Source organism: Dermacentor variabilis, chromosome 8 (assembly GCF_050947875.1).
Source record: "Dermacentor variabilis isolate Ectoservices chromosome 8, ASM5094787v1, whole genome shotgun sequence".
NCBI classification, from domain to species: Eukaryota; Metazoa; Arthropoda; class Arachnida; order Ixodida; family Ixodidae; genus Dermacentor; species Dermacentor variabilis.
Window position 1 is genome coordinate 100,456,804 of NC_134575.1, and position 16,012 is coordinate 100,472,815.

The 16,012-nt window shown below is 44.7% G+C and overlaps 1 protein-coding gene across 2 annotated transcripts in view; it reads right to left on the minus strand.

The window, feature by feature from the left end:
* Window positions 1-2,404: 2,404 nt before the first annotated feature.
* Window positions 2,405-16,012, minus strand: part of LOC142590472 (uncharacterized) — a 59,683-nt gene continuing 46,075 nt past the window's right edge. For both annotated transcript variants that reach the window (XM_075702620.1, XM_075702619.1), the window contains exon 4: window positions 2,405-4,192. In XM_075702620.1, coding sequence (XP_075558735.1) covers window positions 2,709-4,192 — 1,484 coding nt within the window. In that variant the 3' untranslated portion in view covers window positions 2,405-2,708. The remainder of the gene's footprint in view (window positions 4,193-16,012) is intronic.

The window sequence follows — 16,012 nt, forward strand, 5'->3', positions numbered from 1 at the left end:
CCATGCCCAGTCCACTTGCACTTTCATTTACACGAATACGCTAAAAGTCTCTATTATGGTAGCAATGCTCCTGCGGGAAGTAACATCCGCAAATGCATAGATTCTTGTGCAGATTGGATCCCGACAGTCACATGCACTGCAGCCACTAAGCTCATCTGCTGCCTTGCACAAGGAGTCGATGTCCCAGCTTGACATATTGCCAGTTTGCAGCCCACAATGTAACAAGGGCGAACCATGGTGTTCGCAAAAAGAAAGATAGAGACCAACATTGACCACAGAGCTCTTGTCAACACAGAGGACGTTGTAACACAAGTAGATGACACTTGCTGTGTGCCAGAAGTCCCGAGTCTAGTGATGAAATTGTCTTTGTGCATTCTCTTTTATTTTCTTTTTTATAGAAAAAAATTAACATTCCAACTATTTCAGACATGATTTGTTCGCCATAAAGTTGGAAAGATTACCTATGATGCGCCCTAGGCAGCGAATGAGACAGCTCGCTCTACTAGCGTCATATGGTCACCTTGTGTCACCTGGTCAGGGGCAACTGAAAACTTAGCCGAGTGGCGTGCTGCAATCGGTAGAAATGCACATTTTTTAAAACCTCATAATAAATTGCGCGCTTCATGTAGATCATTTAGATGCGGCATTGACAAGAACTCACCCTAACAACTCAATAAGTTTGCACAAAATCGTCAAAATAATTTCAGGGTCCCTTTAAGTGTTCAAAGGCTATTAGAAAATACTTCTATTTATGAACTGCTTATTCGAAAGTATAAAATATTCGCACACCCTTAATCAAAACAGCTAATTCTTGGATTTATTTTCTGAAGAATGTGTCCTGTGCACAACTATGTTGGTGAGGAAATTCCTTACGAGATACTGGCACAACTGTGATTCATAAAGAACCTTTACAAATGCCTAAAAACAGGATTGGCCTAATTTCTTGCCTTCTGCACACAAATTTATTATGAAGTGCAGGTGTCATTGTATGCTCGATTCGAAACATAACTTTTACACAAATACTTCTACAGATATATGTCACACTAGTGCTTCTTGAAATGCTGATACATTGGTTGAAATAAAATGTAGGAATGAATTAAGCATGGGGCACTTGACATTTGACTCTAGACTTGAATTACTCATGTGTATTGGTTATAACAAGTGACTTCTGTGCTGATAATGAAATTCCAACTGCCATCAGTCAACTTCCCTTGACGCCCCCCCCGATACAGTAAAATGCTAACATCACTATACCCCATGCTTCAAGCACTAAAATACACACGAACAGCCAATGAATACTCATTAAATACAGGCATTTGTTTGGTGCTCTGATGAAACAGACAGTGGAAAGCTAACTTAGTGAACAATCAATTCCTCTAAAGAACTACCAATCCGTAAAAAAAGAAAGGCGCAAATAGAATAAGATCAGAAGTCTCCAGGATGAACCACGTATACCAAAACTTAGAGGCAACAAATACATGAATGGGTCAAACAGAATAAGTTCATATGTACCAAAAGAGAATACAGGGGGAAAAAAAAAGAGAGAGCTTAGAAAGCAGATCACTCAGACATCTGTAGTGTAATAATAATTATTACAATGAACATACATAGTTTGTAGGGGCATGCAAGCAGTAATTTTTGAGATAAGGTTGAACATTGAATACTTTTCGCATAATGAAAAGCCAAAATTTAACAAAGCAAATTATTGATTTTCCTGTCATTACGTAGAGGTGAAACTGTATATTTATGTTTCTGCTCAGTTGTAACGGCATTGTGTGGGTCCGTTTTCATAATTTCTTTTGCTCTATGTACTATGACATGCTGCAAAGAGGTCTAGAGGAAATATGGTAACCCCCCCAAAAAAGTGGTTTAGACACTAAAGGCAAATAATAACTCGACGTAGACTGCTTAAACACCCTTCCAAAAACATCACAACACTAGTTCCATGCCAAGAAAGGACTTAGTTTACATCTGAGAAAATTGCATCTGAAGGGTCCGCACAAATGCCCTTTTAGAAATTCAAATCTCCCGCCACACAACCGGGGAAGTGGTGCCGTTGCATATGCCATCACCGCCCGAAGCTGCCATCAGTGAGGTAAACGGCATTCGATAAATGGCGGCAGCACCGAGCCAAGACAGAGCAGTGGATTCGCCGCAGCAGCTGCTTTTTGGTCAAATGGTGCGAACCGTTTGGGCATCCTACGACATAACATGGACGTTATATTCGCTGCTACTTGCAGTTTGTGCAGATTTCGCGAACCAGCAAAACCAGTCCAGCACTGCGCGATAACGAAACTGCTGAAACGCTAAAGTGTGGGCGGTGCAGAGTAGAGCAAAAGCAAACCCTTTCAACTGCCTGCATCGTTGTCAAGGGTAATTTCAATGAGTTCTTTTTTTCTGAAAATAAAATAGAACTGGAGACGTAGCATTTTATTTCGCCTTATAATACAATACAACAATGTTTTTTGCAATGAGTGGTTGAGTACTAGTGACATAATTAAGTGAGGAGTGCTTTCGTCATTGGGCATGTACTTGAATGTCCCGGCAGAGTCAATCATGTCCTGCATTTTCTTTAGTTTTTCAATTATTAAGGCTCTGTTGGCGATAATATTGATGCCTTAAAGAGATTCTCAAGCACTAATCTATCCCTTTCGCTTGGCTTAATATTTGCTGCAGTGTCCCTTCAAGAGCACATGGAGACATTTGTGTTACCTGCTGCTATCCAGCATGCTACACGCCTGTAGATTTTTAATTGGCTCCAGTTCAACATGGTTGTCGACCTCCCCTGAAGTATCATGGTGCTGTGCTCTCGTATGTCTGCTTAAGTGATGAGACTGCTTAAAAGACCTAGAGCAGACAGTGCAACTGTATGGCCGGTCACCTGTATGAATGCGCTCGTGCACCTTCATGGCACTCTTCAACGAGAAGCTCTGGAGGCATGAAGGGCACTGATATGGCTTTTCACCTGTGTGGGTGCGCAGGTGGGATTTCAGGCTGGCCTTTCGTAAGAAGCGCTGAAGGCATGTAGGGCATTGAAATGGCTTCTCACCTGTGTGGGTGCCCATGTGCTCTTTCAGGTAGGCCTTACGTGAGAAGCTCCGAAAGCACGAAGGGCACTGAAATGGCTTTTCACCTGTGTGAGTGCGCAGGTGGGTTTTGAGGTAGGTCTTATGTGAGAAGCTCTGAGAGCATGAAGGGCACTCAAATGGCTTCTCGCCTGTGTGGGTTCGCACATGGCCTTGCAGGTGGGTCTTTTGTGAGAAGCTCTGAGGGCAAAAAGGGCACTGAAATGGCTTCTCACCTGTGTGGGTGCGCATGTGTTCCATAAGGTTGCTCTTTTGTGAGCAACTGTGAGAGCATGAAGGGCACTGATATGGCTTCTGGCCTGTGTGTGTGCGCAGGTGGGATATCAAGTTGGACTTATGTGTGAAGCTCTGAAGGCATGAAAGACACTGATATGGCTTCTCACCTGTGTGGGTGCGTAGGTGCTGAGTTAGATAGGTCTTTCGTGAGAAGCTCCAAGAGCATGAGGGGCACTGAAAAGGCTTCTCGCCTGTGTGGGTGCGCAGGTGGACTTTCAGGTGGGCCTTTTGTGAGAAGCTCCGAGAGCACGAAGGACATTGAAATGGCTTTTCGCCTGTGTGGGTGGACAGGTGTTTCAAAAGGTTGCCCATTTGTGCAAAGCTTTGAGAGCATGAATGGCACTGATATGGCTTCTCGCCTGTGTGGGTGCGTAGGTGGGCTTTCAGACTGGCCTTTTGTGAAAAGCTTTGAAGACATGAAGGGCACTTAAATGGCTTCTCGCCTGTGTGGGTGCGCAGGTGCTCTGTCAGATGGCTTTTTCCTGAGAAGCTCCGAGAGCATGAAGGGCACTGAAAAGGCTTCTCGCCTGTGTGGATGCGCAGGTGTGTCATAAGGCTGCCCTTTCGTGAGCAGCTGTAAGAACATGAAGGGCACTGATATGGCTTCTCGCCTGTGTGGATGTGCATGTGTCTCCTAAGGTTGCACTTCTCTGAAAAACTCCGAGAGCATGAAGGGCACTGAAATTGCTTCTCGCCAGTGTGGGTGCTGGCATGTGTTTCCAGATGAGACAGTTTATCAGTCGTATAGTCACATAAGTGACATCGGTGGAGGTATCCTTGCTTTGAGTTGTCACATTTGGCAGTTGATGGAGAAATAGAAGGCCCAAGTGCTGCACAAATAAAACAAAAGTAAGCAAAAGTTAATATGCAATGCCAAAACACAACACAGAAGCCAAATTTACTGGCAAGCTTTATTTTCTTTTTTTGTTTATTTGGGAAGTCTTCAGGGTCATTTCAAGTATGAAACCAAGAACTCCTAATGGTCCTTTTTAATTTACCCAATATTTCTGCACCTGAATACTTCGTGACCCTGTTTGAGAAGTCCACCAATAAAAAATTATTTTTTAGAAATGCGAAAAATGACAAAGTGAAGGAGTGTTTGAAGACTTTCATGGATTTTTACGACCCTTGCAGAACAGTTTAAAAATACTTTGATTGAGCTCGCTCTCTCGTCCTAAATGAGCACTCGAGGAACAGAAGCCAGATTTGGCACTACTTGCAAAACTTGTTACAATTCGCTGGCACAACAAAATTGTCTCATAAGAGATTTAATCAGTGGGTTTTTTCTTGATTGCATGCTGAACTTTGGCAATGTTTACGTAAGTTGAGAGTGCAAGGAGCCAGCCAGAAAATAGCGTATTTTCCCCCGTATAACCCACCGACATGTAAAACCCGCACCCTCTTTTAGAAAACGCTAAGTGTGGATGGCTGGGCTAGTTGGCTGTGAATAGCATTATGAAGCATCGTTCCAGAGCACAAAAAAACATGGACGAGCAGAGAAGGACAACAAGAACAGGTGTTCTTGTTGCCTTTCTGTGCTCACCCGTGTTTATTTGTGCGCTGGAACGTTTCACATTTTCAGAATAGGCCAGAAAGAAAAAATTTCACCTTCTCACGTCTGCTCTTGCTCCTCCCCCTTACATGAGAACTGCCTCTTCTCCCCCGTCTGCTATACCATTCTATCTAACTTCCCTCTGGACTCGCACATTAGTAGAAAGATAAGCAGTGTAATCTCTGCAATGCTTTTGAGGGGGATCACGGATAATTACAGCTGCTAAGAGGCTAATGTGGCGACGCCCAGGGAACTGCAAAGAGCATTGTTCACATTCGACACGGTGGCGTCGAAACGAGTTTCTTGTGTCGCCTTTCCTCTCTGCCTCGCTCCTGTCAGGCATACGCCCACTCTGAACCACCCCTGATGCAGTGTGCCAAACAACAGCAGCAGCAGCAGCAGTGGAAAAGTCGAAGGAAGAGGCAAAGAAAGCTTGTCATTAAAAAAAAAAAATTGCGCGTATAACCCACAGAAACAACTGCATACAACCCTCGGACAGTTATAAAAACAATATCCATTTGGAGATAAACGACTTGCCCATGTTTTATCTTCAGCCAGTGACTCGGTCCCACTATATTTAAAGGTGCTACTGGACCACTGATCACAGCTTAACATGATCAAAGTTCTACTTTGCTGGCACTGTATGCACTATTCGCTAACTGCTAAATGCAAGATGGTGATGCATACAGAGTAGGAGAATGACCGAAAATGAAGAAGGGGAGAACGGAGTTTCGACACACAGGCGTGGGAAGACAGTGGACTTCCCCAGGAGATAATGAAAGTTTGATTAGTCCAGAACCTTGCCCTGAAGTGTGGCTTTGTGGCAACACACGCTGTGCTGTCATGAAGCCAGACCTCAAACTGAAGTTCCTGTGATCCGCACCCTGGCCCTGACCTTACTGTGAAATTGTTACAATTTTTGGTGTGGTTTATACACACCAAAATATGGGAACTTCTTTACGAGTGATCTAGCCCTTCTTTGCCCAAGAAGACTGCTTGCTAATCTGGGCACTTCTCAGTGCCGTCCTTACAGGCTTAACAAAGTATGACATCTTCAGCTGCAGTTTTGTATAAGGTGAAACAATTTGACATGCACTCTACTCCGCGTGCTCTGCTCAGGTGTTCAATGCGAGAATACCTCATTATTGGTATTGACACATGCACTTATTTATCCTTCTCTCAGGGACTGAATTTCACCCACTAACATAAAGTTAGTAATCGCTGCCTGTTTTTCAAGCAGCTTTTTGGGTGCTTCCATGGATTCTTTTGTGGCGATGCTGCCTTACCTTCCATGCTTCCTTTTCTGTGACATGTGGATGTAGTCGATGGTGTACCTATGGGGCTTTCCCCGACACCTCTCGTGAGCTTCACTTTTGACTGATGTCATCGCCCTTTGACCAGTCGCCATAACCTGTGGTCAGCGGCATCTAAACCGGATGCTATGTCTTCGCAACAGCACCTTCCTTCAGTGGGCAGAACAGCGACACTGGAATGTTGCTAAATCGCTGCCTGTTTTTCATGCAGATAGTTATATTCAAGGTGCCTATAGCTACAGGGCCGATGACTGCCTTTTGTTGCTTCTGTTTTGCCCGAACAGTGTTGTTACTTGCTGTTTTTGTATTTTGCACCGTTACGATAGCCTTCTCTTGAGTGGGGACGTTGTACTTAACCATGGACCTAGTGGGGTGCCTTCAGCAAATACATCAAAGTGAGACTAATAACACTACTACAAGTAGCAGTCACTGCTCAATGAGTTTACCTCCAGAGATGGCTAATCTTTTTGCACAGTTGTTGGCTGGTCAGAAACAAATTGCAAGCGACACTGCCAATATTAAAGGGCCCCTCACCAGGCCCCACAGCAAGTTTTGGTTATATGCTGGAAGTTGTTACGTGTCCTCTAGGGAGCATTCTGCCGCAGAAAATTTTCAAGTCGGCTCATTAATAGCCGAGATAGAAATATTTCAGTGCCACAAACCCATGATTTCTGCAGGCGGGCTTTACTCCCAAGCAAGATGCCCTTTCCACTTGCCTCGTCTAGCCCTCGCAAGCGAAATTCCTTCCCTGCGTTCTCCCACACCAAACCTCGAGGATCGCGTGACGCATTCTTTTTTTCTCTTCACTTTTGTTTACCTGCACTACGCATTTCCGCTGACCGCATTGCGTGCGAGCTGTTGTCTCGTTCACGCAGCGCACTATTTTGCGTGCTGTGCACAAGGAAACATGAGTGGCGGTATAAGTCAGCGCTACACGAATACTGAGGCAGAACAAGCGGATTGCAGAGTGTGATCACGCGCTGGAACACGGTAGAAAATGGCATAGTTTCGGTACCTGCGCACGTGAGCACACGACCGTAGGAACAAGCAGACGAAGTGGAAGTGCATCTCTCTTGCTTCAGTGCCAAGTAGAACAAAAAACACGCAGACATTCCGTTTGTGTGTTTTATTACTTCTCTAAACTTCAATTCGCCAATGCAAGCAACAGATCAGACAGATAACAGATGTTGTCTTGAATAATTTTCGAAGTCACGTGTCACCACAAACGATGTCACACTACAGACACGATTACGCAGGCGCAGGAGCCCGACAACTTCACCGTCTCTCTCCGGGCAGATTTGCCGCGAGTGAAGAGGGAAATGGCGTTCGGATTGAAATTTCAGGCCTTTCTGCGGCGCGTAGTGATGCAATTCTTTGCAAACACGATCGTTGGCGCGCATTGTATGCTCTGCGCTTGTTAGCTAAAAATGGCCAGACCTTGTGAGGGGCCCTTTAAGGAACTTTTTAGTTTGCACTTCAAAGCCCTTGAAACACGTGTACCTTCGCTCGAATCTTCTACAACAGCTGTTGATTGTAGTGATGTGTATGACACGCTTAAATCCGAAATCGTCTCACTTAGGCGAACTGGTCACTAAACTCCACTTTATGATATAAAAAACTGTTCACGCCGGAACAATTCTCTTTTGCACGGTTTACCAGAAACACGCAATGGAAATACTGTCTCCTTACTGTGTACTGTAACACAGGTCCTAACAGAACATCTTCAGATAAAACGTCCAGATATTGAGCGCTGCCATCGTGTAGGCAGATCAAAAGAAGGGCGACCATGTCTCGTCATAATGAAAGTTCTTTAGTTTAAGGAAAAAATTCGAGTTAATAAAATTTTACAAAACTGAAAAGCTCTGGTTCATACATCACCGAAGACTTATCACCAGACGTCCGAGCCTTAGGAAAGAAACTGTGGGACACAAATGCAAGTTTCTGTGATAATGGATCCAGAGTAAAACTACGCTATGACCACGCCTACACTGATGACGCACACTACACATGGGACACTCGTGGTACAGCCAGCTTAAAGCGCAATTCTTGTCATGTTCCTACAACACCCTTTGTTTCTAAAGCCGAAGCAACTTCTTGTTGACTTCTGCCAAGTACTGGTAATCTAAGTATTTTGTATTTCAATGTTAGAAGTACTCGTAACAAGTTTGTGCCTTTATTTGCTCTTGTTACGTCATACTCTCCCCATGTAGTGGCCATAACAGAGACCTGGCTGCATAATGGCGTGTTTGACTGAATTTAGCCCACCCAGCTAGAAGCAATATGGAATGACCAATCAAGTAGCAAGGTTGTGGTCTTACACTGCTTATTCACTCAGACCTAAAATTTTCTGTGTTCCCTGACACACCTAATGTTCAAGTTGCTTGGCATAAGTTCTATTTAAACGAACTGTCTATAATTATTGGTGTATGCTGTCGTGTGCCCGGTTCCTCATTAGAAGTTTACAGAGACTAAGCATGTTCATGCAGGAACACGACTTCGGCACCTCGGACTTTGTGTTCACGGGGGATCTTAATGCACCGGGCATTGACTGGCGAGCCCCGAGTTGCACTGGTCGTGACCTTTCTATTTGTAGGGAACTTCCTTCTCTTTCATTATCTCTCGGTCTTACTCAAATCGTACAAGCTCCAATCCACAATAATTCTCTCCTAGACCTGGTCTTTCTCAGTTGTCAGCTTGTCCAAACTGGTTTTCAGTGCAATATAATCAATGGCATCTCTGACCACAAAGCTGTGCACATTTTCCTTCCCTATTAAACTGCAGTCTAATATTACACAGTTGTTCAACTTCTTTCATGCTGGTGAAACATCTATAACAGACACTTTATATTCTAACTTTGATTCCTTCCAAGTACTTGGTCTACATGGTAATGACACATTAGTCTATGCATTTTAGCGCTCTGTAAAACTGTGCATTGATGATTTTGTTCCCCTGAAGAAAGAGAAATCCTAAGATACCATGGAACAATTGCTGTATACAGCAAACATCACGTTGTGTTTGTCGTCTGCGTCTGTCCCGACAGTATCATTCACTTTAACACTGCTAAGGAAGAGCTGTGTATCGAAATGCAAAGAGCTAAAAACCTTTATTTTCAAGCTGGGCTACCAGGATTATTACACTCTCACCTGCACAAATTCTTGACTTCTATCACACCAACTAAAACTGCTGCAGTTTCCTTTATATTAGATGGCATGGCTAATTCAGACCCCTCCGATATAGCTAATGCTTTTAATGTCTACTTCCAATCAGTGTTCACGCATGACAACAACTCTTTCCCACTGTTCACGAATGCTAATCCTGTGCTCTCTATCAGCGATGTGGTAATTAGTGAAAACAGTACCAGAAACTTGATTCTCAATTTAGACACAAAGAAATGCATTGGTCCAGACAATATTCAAAACAGCTTTCTGGTAAGATACTCTCTCTGGTGTTCATGTTACTTAGCGGTCATCTTTCACAAGTCCTTGACTTAGGCATCGTGTCTCAGTCCTGGAAGCTAGCCAGGGTCCTGCCTCTGCATAAATCTGGTGAAAAGCAATCTTTTTCTAACTATAGACCTATATTGCTTACCTCCAATTCCGGTAAGCTACTGGAGCATATCATACACAAGCATATAACAAGATACCTTGAATTGAACAACCTTCTCTCTAACATACAACATGGATTTCGTCGTGGTTTGAGCACAACACCACTGGTGGAATTTTCACATGACATTACTAAAAATCTTGATATTGGCAATCAAATTGATGCGTTATTTGTACACTTTTCCAAAGCTTCGACACGGTTATACACAACAAGCTACTAAGTAAACGAAACATAATTTGAAACAATCACCAACTGATTTGACTGGATAGCTAGAGTTCTTAATTCTCACTCTAAATTCATTTCATTTATTTCCACTTCGTCCTCAACTGTAAATGTAACATCACGTGTTCCACAGGGCTCTGTTCTAGGACCTTTGTTACTTTTACTATGTATTCATAAATGACCTTCCCAGCGATATTAAGTGAAAAGCCTGTCTTTATGCCAACGACTGCTTCCTATACCAGGTAATTTCGTCTCCTAGTGTCACACCTTAATTCAGGATTCCTTCACCCAAATTTGCACCAGGCGTACGGACTGGCAGATGCGCATTAACTTTCAAAAAACCGTAGTAGTGTCATTTAGGAACAGCTATTTTCCTTCACAGCATGTGTACGCTTTCAACAACACAATAGTTCTTCGGGCACAGGTGTACAAATACCTTAGAATTATCTTCACACACAACATGCAATGGTCACAGTATATTGGGCAGGGAACTCTCGCTCGCATCCCCAGCTCTCACTTTACACCAAATTTTTTAGCGTTTTTTACCGAGTGCTCAACAACAATTGTTTGCATCGGATCCGTGAAGGCATCAGGATTATATCAATACCATATTTGACCACAGTGAGTGATTTCCCACAAATTTACTGTCATTTTCTTCTCCTGAGAGGCGGCACCCTCGCTAACCCTAGGCTTACTTTTGCCTGCAGCTGGCCTTTTGAAGGCCCAGTATGCTTAATTTGAATTAATTGGAGGCCACAACCTCCCATATGAATACAACAATCAAACCCCCGCCCTCAGTCCCCAGCAGCTGTGAAGCATCTGACCACGGCTACGCTCAGACCTGTGACGGAGCAGAGGGTGCTAAGAATCCCTGGATCCGGACAGGCCGCCATTGGAATCTGAACCTGGCAACGTTTAACGCTAGAACATTATCTAGTGAGGCGAGTCTAGCAGTGCTTTGGAGGAATTAGAGGGCAGTAAATGGGATATAATAGGGCTCAGTGAAGTTAGGAGGACAAAAGAAAAGGAAGTCGAAAGCTTCTATGAAGACGTGGAATCAGCGATGGGTAAAGCCAAACAAAATACACTGTACTGATGGGCGACTTCAATGCCAAGGTAGGCAAGAAGAAAGCTGGAGACAAGTCACTGGGGGAATATGGCATAGGCACTAGGAATAGCAGGGAAGAGTTATTAGTAGACCTTGCAGAACACAATAATATGCGGATAATGAATACCTTCTTCCGCAAGCGGGATAGTCAAAAGTGGACGTGGAGGAGCCCGAATGGCGAGACTAGAAATGAAATAGATTTTATACTCTGCGCTGACCCTGGCATCATACAAGATGTGGACGTGCTCGGCAAGGTGCGCTGCAGTGACCACAGGATGGTAAGAACTCGAATTAGCCTAGACCTGAGGAGGGAACGGAAGAAACTGGTACATAGGAAGCCAATCAATGAGCGCTAAAAGGGAAAATAGAGGAATTCCAGATGAAGCTACAGAACAGGTATTCGGCTTTAACTCAGGAAGAGGACCTTAGTGTTGAAGCAATAAACGACAATCTTATGGGCATCATTAAGGAGTGTGCAATAGAAGTAGGTGGTAACTGCGTTAGACAGGATACCAGTAAGCTATCGCAGGAGACGAAAAATCTGATCAAGAAACGCCAATGTATGAAAGCCTCTAACCCTACAGCTAGAATAGAACTGGCAGAACTTTCAAAGTTAATCAACAAGCGTAAGACAGCTGACATAAGGAAGCATAATATGGATAGAATTGAACATGCTCTTAGCAATGGAGGAAGCCTAAAAGCAGTGAAGAAGAAACTAGGAATAGGCAAGAATCAGATGTATGTGTTAGGAGACAGAGCTGGCAATATCATTACTAATATGGATGAGATAGTTCATAGAGATTTGTACGGTACCAGTGGCACCCACGACGACAATGGAAGAGAGAATAGCCTAGAGGAATTTGAAATCCCACGAGTAACGCCGGAAGAAGTAAAGAAAGCCTTGGGAGCTATGCAAAGGGGGAAGGCAGCTGGGGAGGATCAGGTAACAGCAGATTTGTTGAAGGATGGTGGGCACATTGTTCTAGAGAAACTGGCCACCCTCTATACGCAATGCCTCATGACCTCGAGCGTACCGGAATCTTGGAAGAACGCTAACATAATCCTAATCCATAAGAAAGGGGACGCCAGACTCGAAAAACTATAGACCGATCAGCTTACTGTCCGTTGTCTACAAAGTATTTACTAAGGTAATCGCAAATAGAATCAGGAACACCTTATACTTCTGTCAACCAAAGGACCAGGCAGGATTCTGTAAAGGCTACTCAACAATAGACCATATTCACACTATCAATCAGGTGATAGAGAAATGTGCGGAATATAACCAATCCTTATATGTAGCCTTCATTGATTACGAGAAAGCGTTTGATTCAGTCGAAACCTCAGCAGTCATGGAGGCATTACGGAATCAGGGTGTAGACGAGCCGTTTGTAAATATACTGAAAGATATCTATAGCGGCTCGACAGCCACTGTAGTCCTCCATAAAGAAAGCAACAAAATCCCTATAAAGAAAGGTGTCAGGCAGGTAGATACGATCTCTCCAATGCTATTTAAAGCCCCTGCATCCACGCGCCACCGCCGCTTTCTTAAGTAGCGACAACCTTTGTTGTGCGCCGCCTTTTCCCCTCACACCAAATCCGGTTCCGGTATTTCCGGTTCCGGCATTTCCGGTTTAAAAATTTCCGGTTCCGGCGATTCCGCTTTCTGGAGTTGCGCTGCAGGAATTTCCGCTTTGACTGCTGTTAGACGACGGTGAGACGCCCGCACGTGCTTAGCAGAGCTGTGGCAGTCACCTTAAGAAGAATGCAAAGGGGACAAGCTGTTGTATTCCGCTGAAGTAGTAGTTCGCAGTCACGGTTTTCCAAATGCACGAAAAACGGCAGTGCTCTCCAAGCGCCCAGGCACTACATTCCACTCTACGTTGTCGCTCGTGCCACAACCGGTCGCAGGTTGACGTGAAGCAGCGAACACGAGCAGATCGCTGGTTACAATAGGCGGTGGTTCTTGGATGGAATCGCATTCACAGTTTCAACCGCAGCTGGTGCAATTAAAGCCTCTCCAGCGACGCGAAAGTAAACAACGCTAAAAAACAAAACGTCACTTCCACTCGGAACAGGAAGCTGCAGCTACGTAAGTTCCGCTTGGCGCAGGAAGTTAAGGGGGTGAGTGGGAGAGGACCGTAGAGGAGGAGGGCAAGTTGGCAGTACTTAACCTGGTCGGCGGAAACGTGTATGGAGGGGCTTTAATGCTATTCACAGCGTGTTTACAGGAGGTATTCAGAGACCTGGATTGGGAAGAATTGGGGATAAAGGTTAATGGAGAATACCTTAGTAACTTGCGATTTGCTGATGATATTGCCTTGCTTAGTAAGTCAGGGGACCAATTGCAATGCATGCTCACTGACCTGGAGAGGCAAAGCAGAAGGGTAGGTCTAAAAATTAATCTGCAGAAAACTAAAGTAATGTTTAACAGTCTCGGAAGAGAACAGCCATTTACGATAGGTAGCGAGGCACTGGAAGTGGTAAAGGAATACACGTACTTAGGACAGCTAGTGACCGCAGATCCGGATCATGAGACTGAAATAATCAGAAGAATAACAATGGGCTGGGGTGCGTTTGGCAGGTATTCTCAGATCATGAACAGCCAGGTTGCTATTATCCCTCAAGAGAAAAGTGTATAACAGCTGTGTCTTACCAGTACTCACGTATGGGGCAGAAACTTGGGAGGCTTACGAAAAGGGTTCTACTTAAATTGAGGACGACGCAACGAGCTATGGAAAGAAGAATGATAGGTGTAACGTTAAGGAAAAAGAAAAGAGCAGATTGGGTGCGGGAACAAACGCGAGTTAATGACAACTTAGTTGAAATAAAAAAAAAGAAATGGGCACGGGCAGGACATGTAATAAGGAGGGAAGATAACCGATGGTCATTAAGGGTTACAGACTGGATTCCAAGGGAAGGGAAGCGTAGTAGGGGACGGTAGAAAGTTAGGTGGGCGGATGAGATTAAGAAGTTTGCAGGGACAACATGGCCACAATTAGTACGTGATCGGGGTAGTTGGAGAATTATGGGAGAGGCCTTTGCCCTGCAGTGGGCGTAAACAGGCTGATGATGATGATGATGCTTAATTTATTACTCAAGATGGAGTATCATGTGGTGGGGAGAATATCTCTGAATATCTCTGAAAAAAAATCCACATGGGGGATGGCATAGCTGTTCCGAGAAAACTATAATGGCGGGGAGGCCAGTTCTTCTACACACCACGTTCCTCCATCCAGCTTCTGATTGTGTTAACTCGTTTAACTGTTTAACTCTGCTTCCTGCACGCTCTGATCGCATGTTGTTAACAAGCCGCAGCTGTCGGCATTCAAGAATGACACTGCCATAACAAGTGCAAAGAAAGGTCACGGGCGGGAAGTGACATACAAGCTCTGGCGAGGCATCGCTTTAGTTGCCCCAAAAGGCGCCTTTTAAAAAATGCGGGAAGATTGCCATAGAAGCATCTCAGCTTGAGAAATCCAGAAGAAACGCTGGAGCGAGATCGCCACAAGCATCTCGCCACGTACTTCCCACTGGCTTGCACAAGAAAACCGCATGTACGTCAACCTTGCTTGCTTTACGTAAAACTTGCTGACATTCTTCTCTAAGGCAACCAGGAGCTCCACATAGTGAAGTGGAAGGTCCCTCACGAAAACAAGCCCATGAGGGACTGTATGATCTACAGGACCTCCCGCAGGGACAATGTTGAGGCAGCCTGCCCCACCACGTCAGAGCTGCCTTAGTGGCCATCACGTTCGCGACGATCACCTCATTGGTTTGAAGCACTTCGTTTCCAAATCTATAGCAGTGCAATTTCTTTTCAAGAGCAATGTTGTGCATTGCCGATGATCAGCGAGTGGATCAGGCATGTTATTTTTCGACAGCAAGTCAAACGAGGCTGAGAAACAATGTGGCTAGGAACGACTTCGAAGCAACAAACAAAGACAAGCATGGGCGACTTAATCCGTTAGCAGAATTGCGCAGTATGAGGGCCATAGAATAATGAACCAACTGTGAGGGCTGAGTGAGCAATCTGGGAGCAGTGCCATCAGCACAGCTGGTGTGGTCCATTCGTGTTTCGGAGGGTGGCATGGCAGAGAGCTATGGGCGCAGCCCATTCCTGTTTGGAGGGGTGGAAGGGCAATGCGAGAGATGCATGTGAGGATGGTGTGCATCGCTCATGGAGAGAAGCATGCAGTGACAGTTGGGGTGGCGGGCGATCGTGCAACGGCTCGCAGTTTACTTTTTTTCTTTTCAAGGATTTCGCATTTCATCACCTTTTGGCATTAACACCCAACAGCCAGACTTCATCGTTATAACCGATAATGCGGCATGGGTAAATTGTAATAAGCGGGTTATTTCCCCATAGAAAACACACAAACATTGGCGTTGCAGCAGCTTTTTATTGTTATAACAAATATCTTGTTAAAACCGGTATTGTAAGTGGGTTTGACTGTACTAGCACCACCGACGGTGGGCGCGATTCTCAAGGCCGCCTTAACCACTCAACCCTCTCTCAGCCTAGATATGGATAGTGTGGAGCGTTTCCTAACAAGAAGCTGCTTCTGCAGCAAAATTTAAGAACCTTCGCAGCTAAGCACCAAATCATAGCTATTCAGGAAGTTGCATCTGGTACCCCCATCAAACTTGCGGGTTATCTATTAGTATCTTCACCCTCATGAGGTAAGAGAGTTGCTACCCTAGTCAACAATAGGTACAATTGCTTCTTCTGCGACCTCAGTGCAATTGGTGATGGCATCGAGTATGACATGACCGAAATCCTCATGGACCCACCCAGAAAGGGCCTCAAAAGAAACAGCCTCTTTATCTTCAACGTATACTGCAGTCCCAGTTA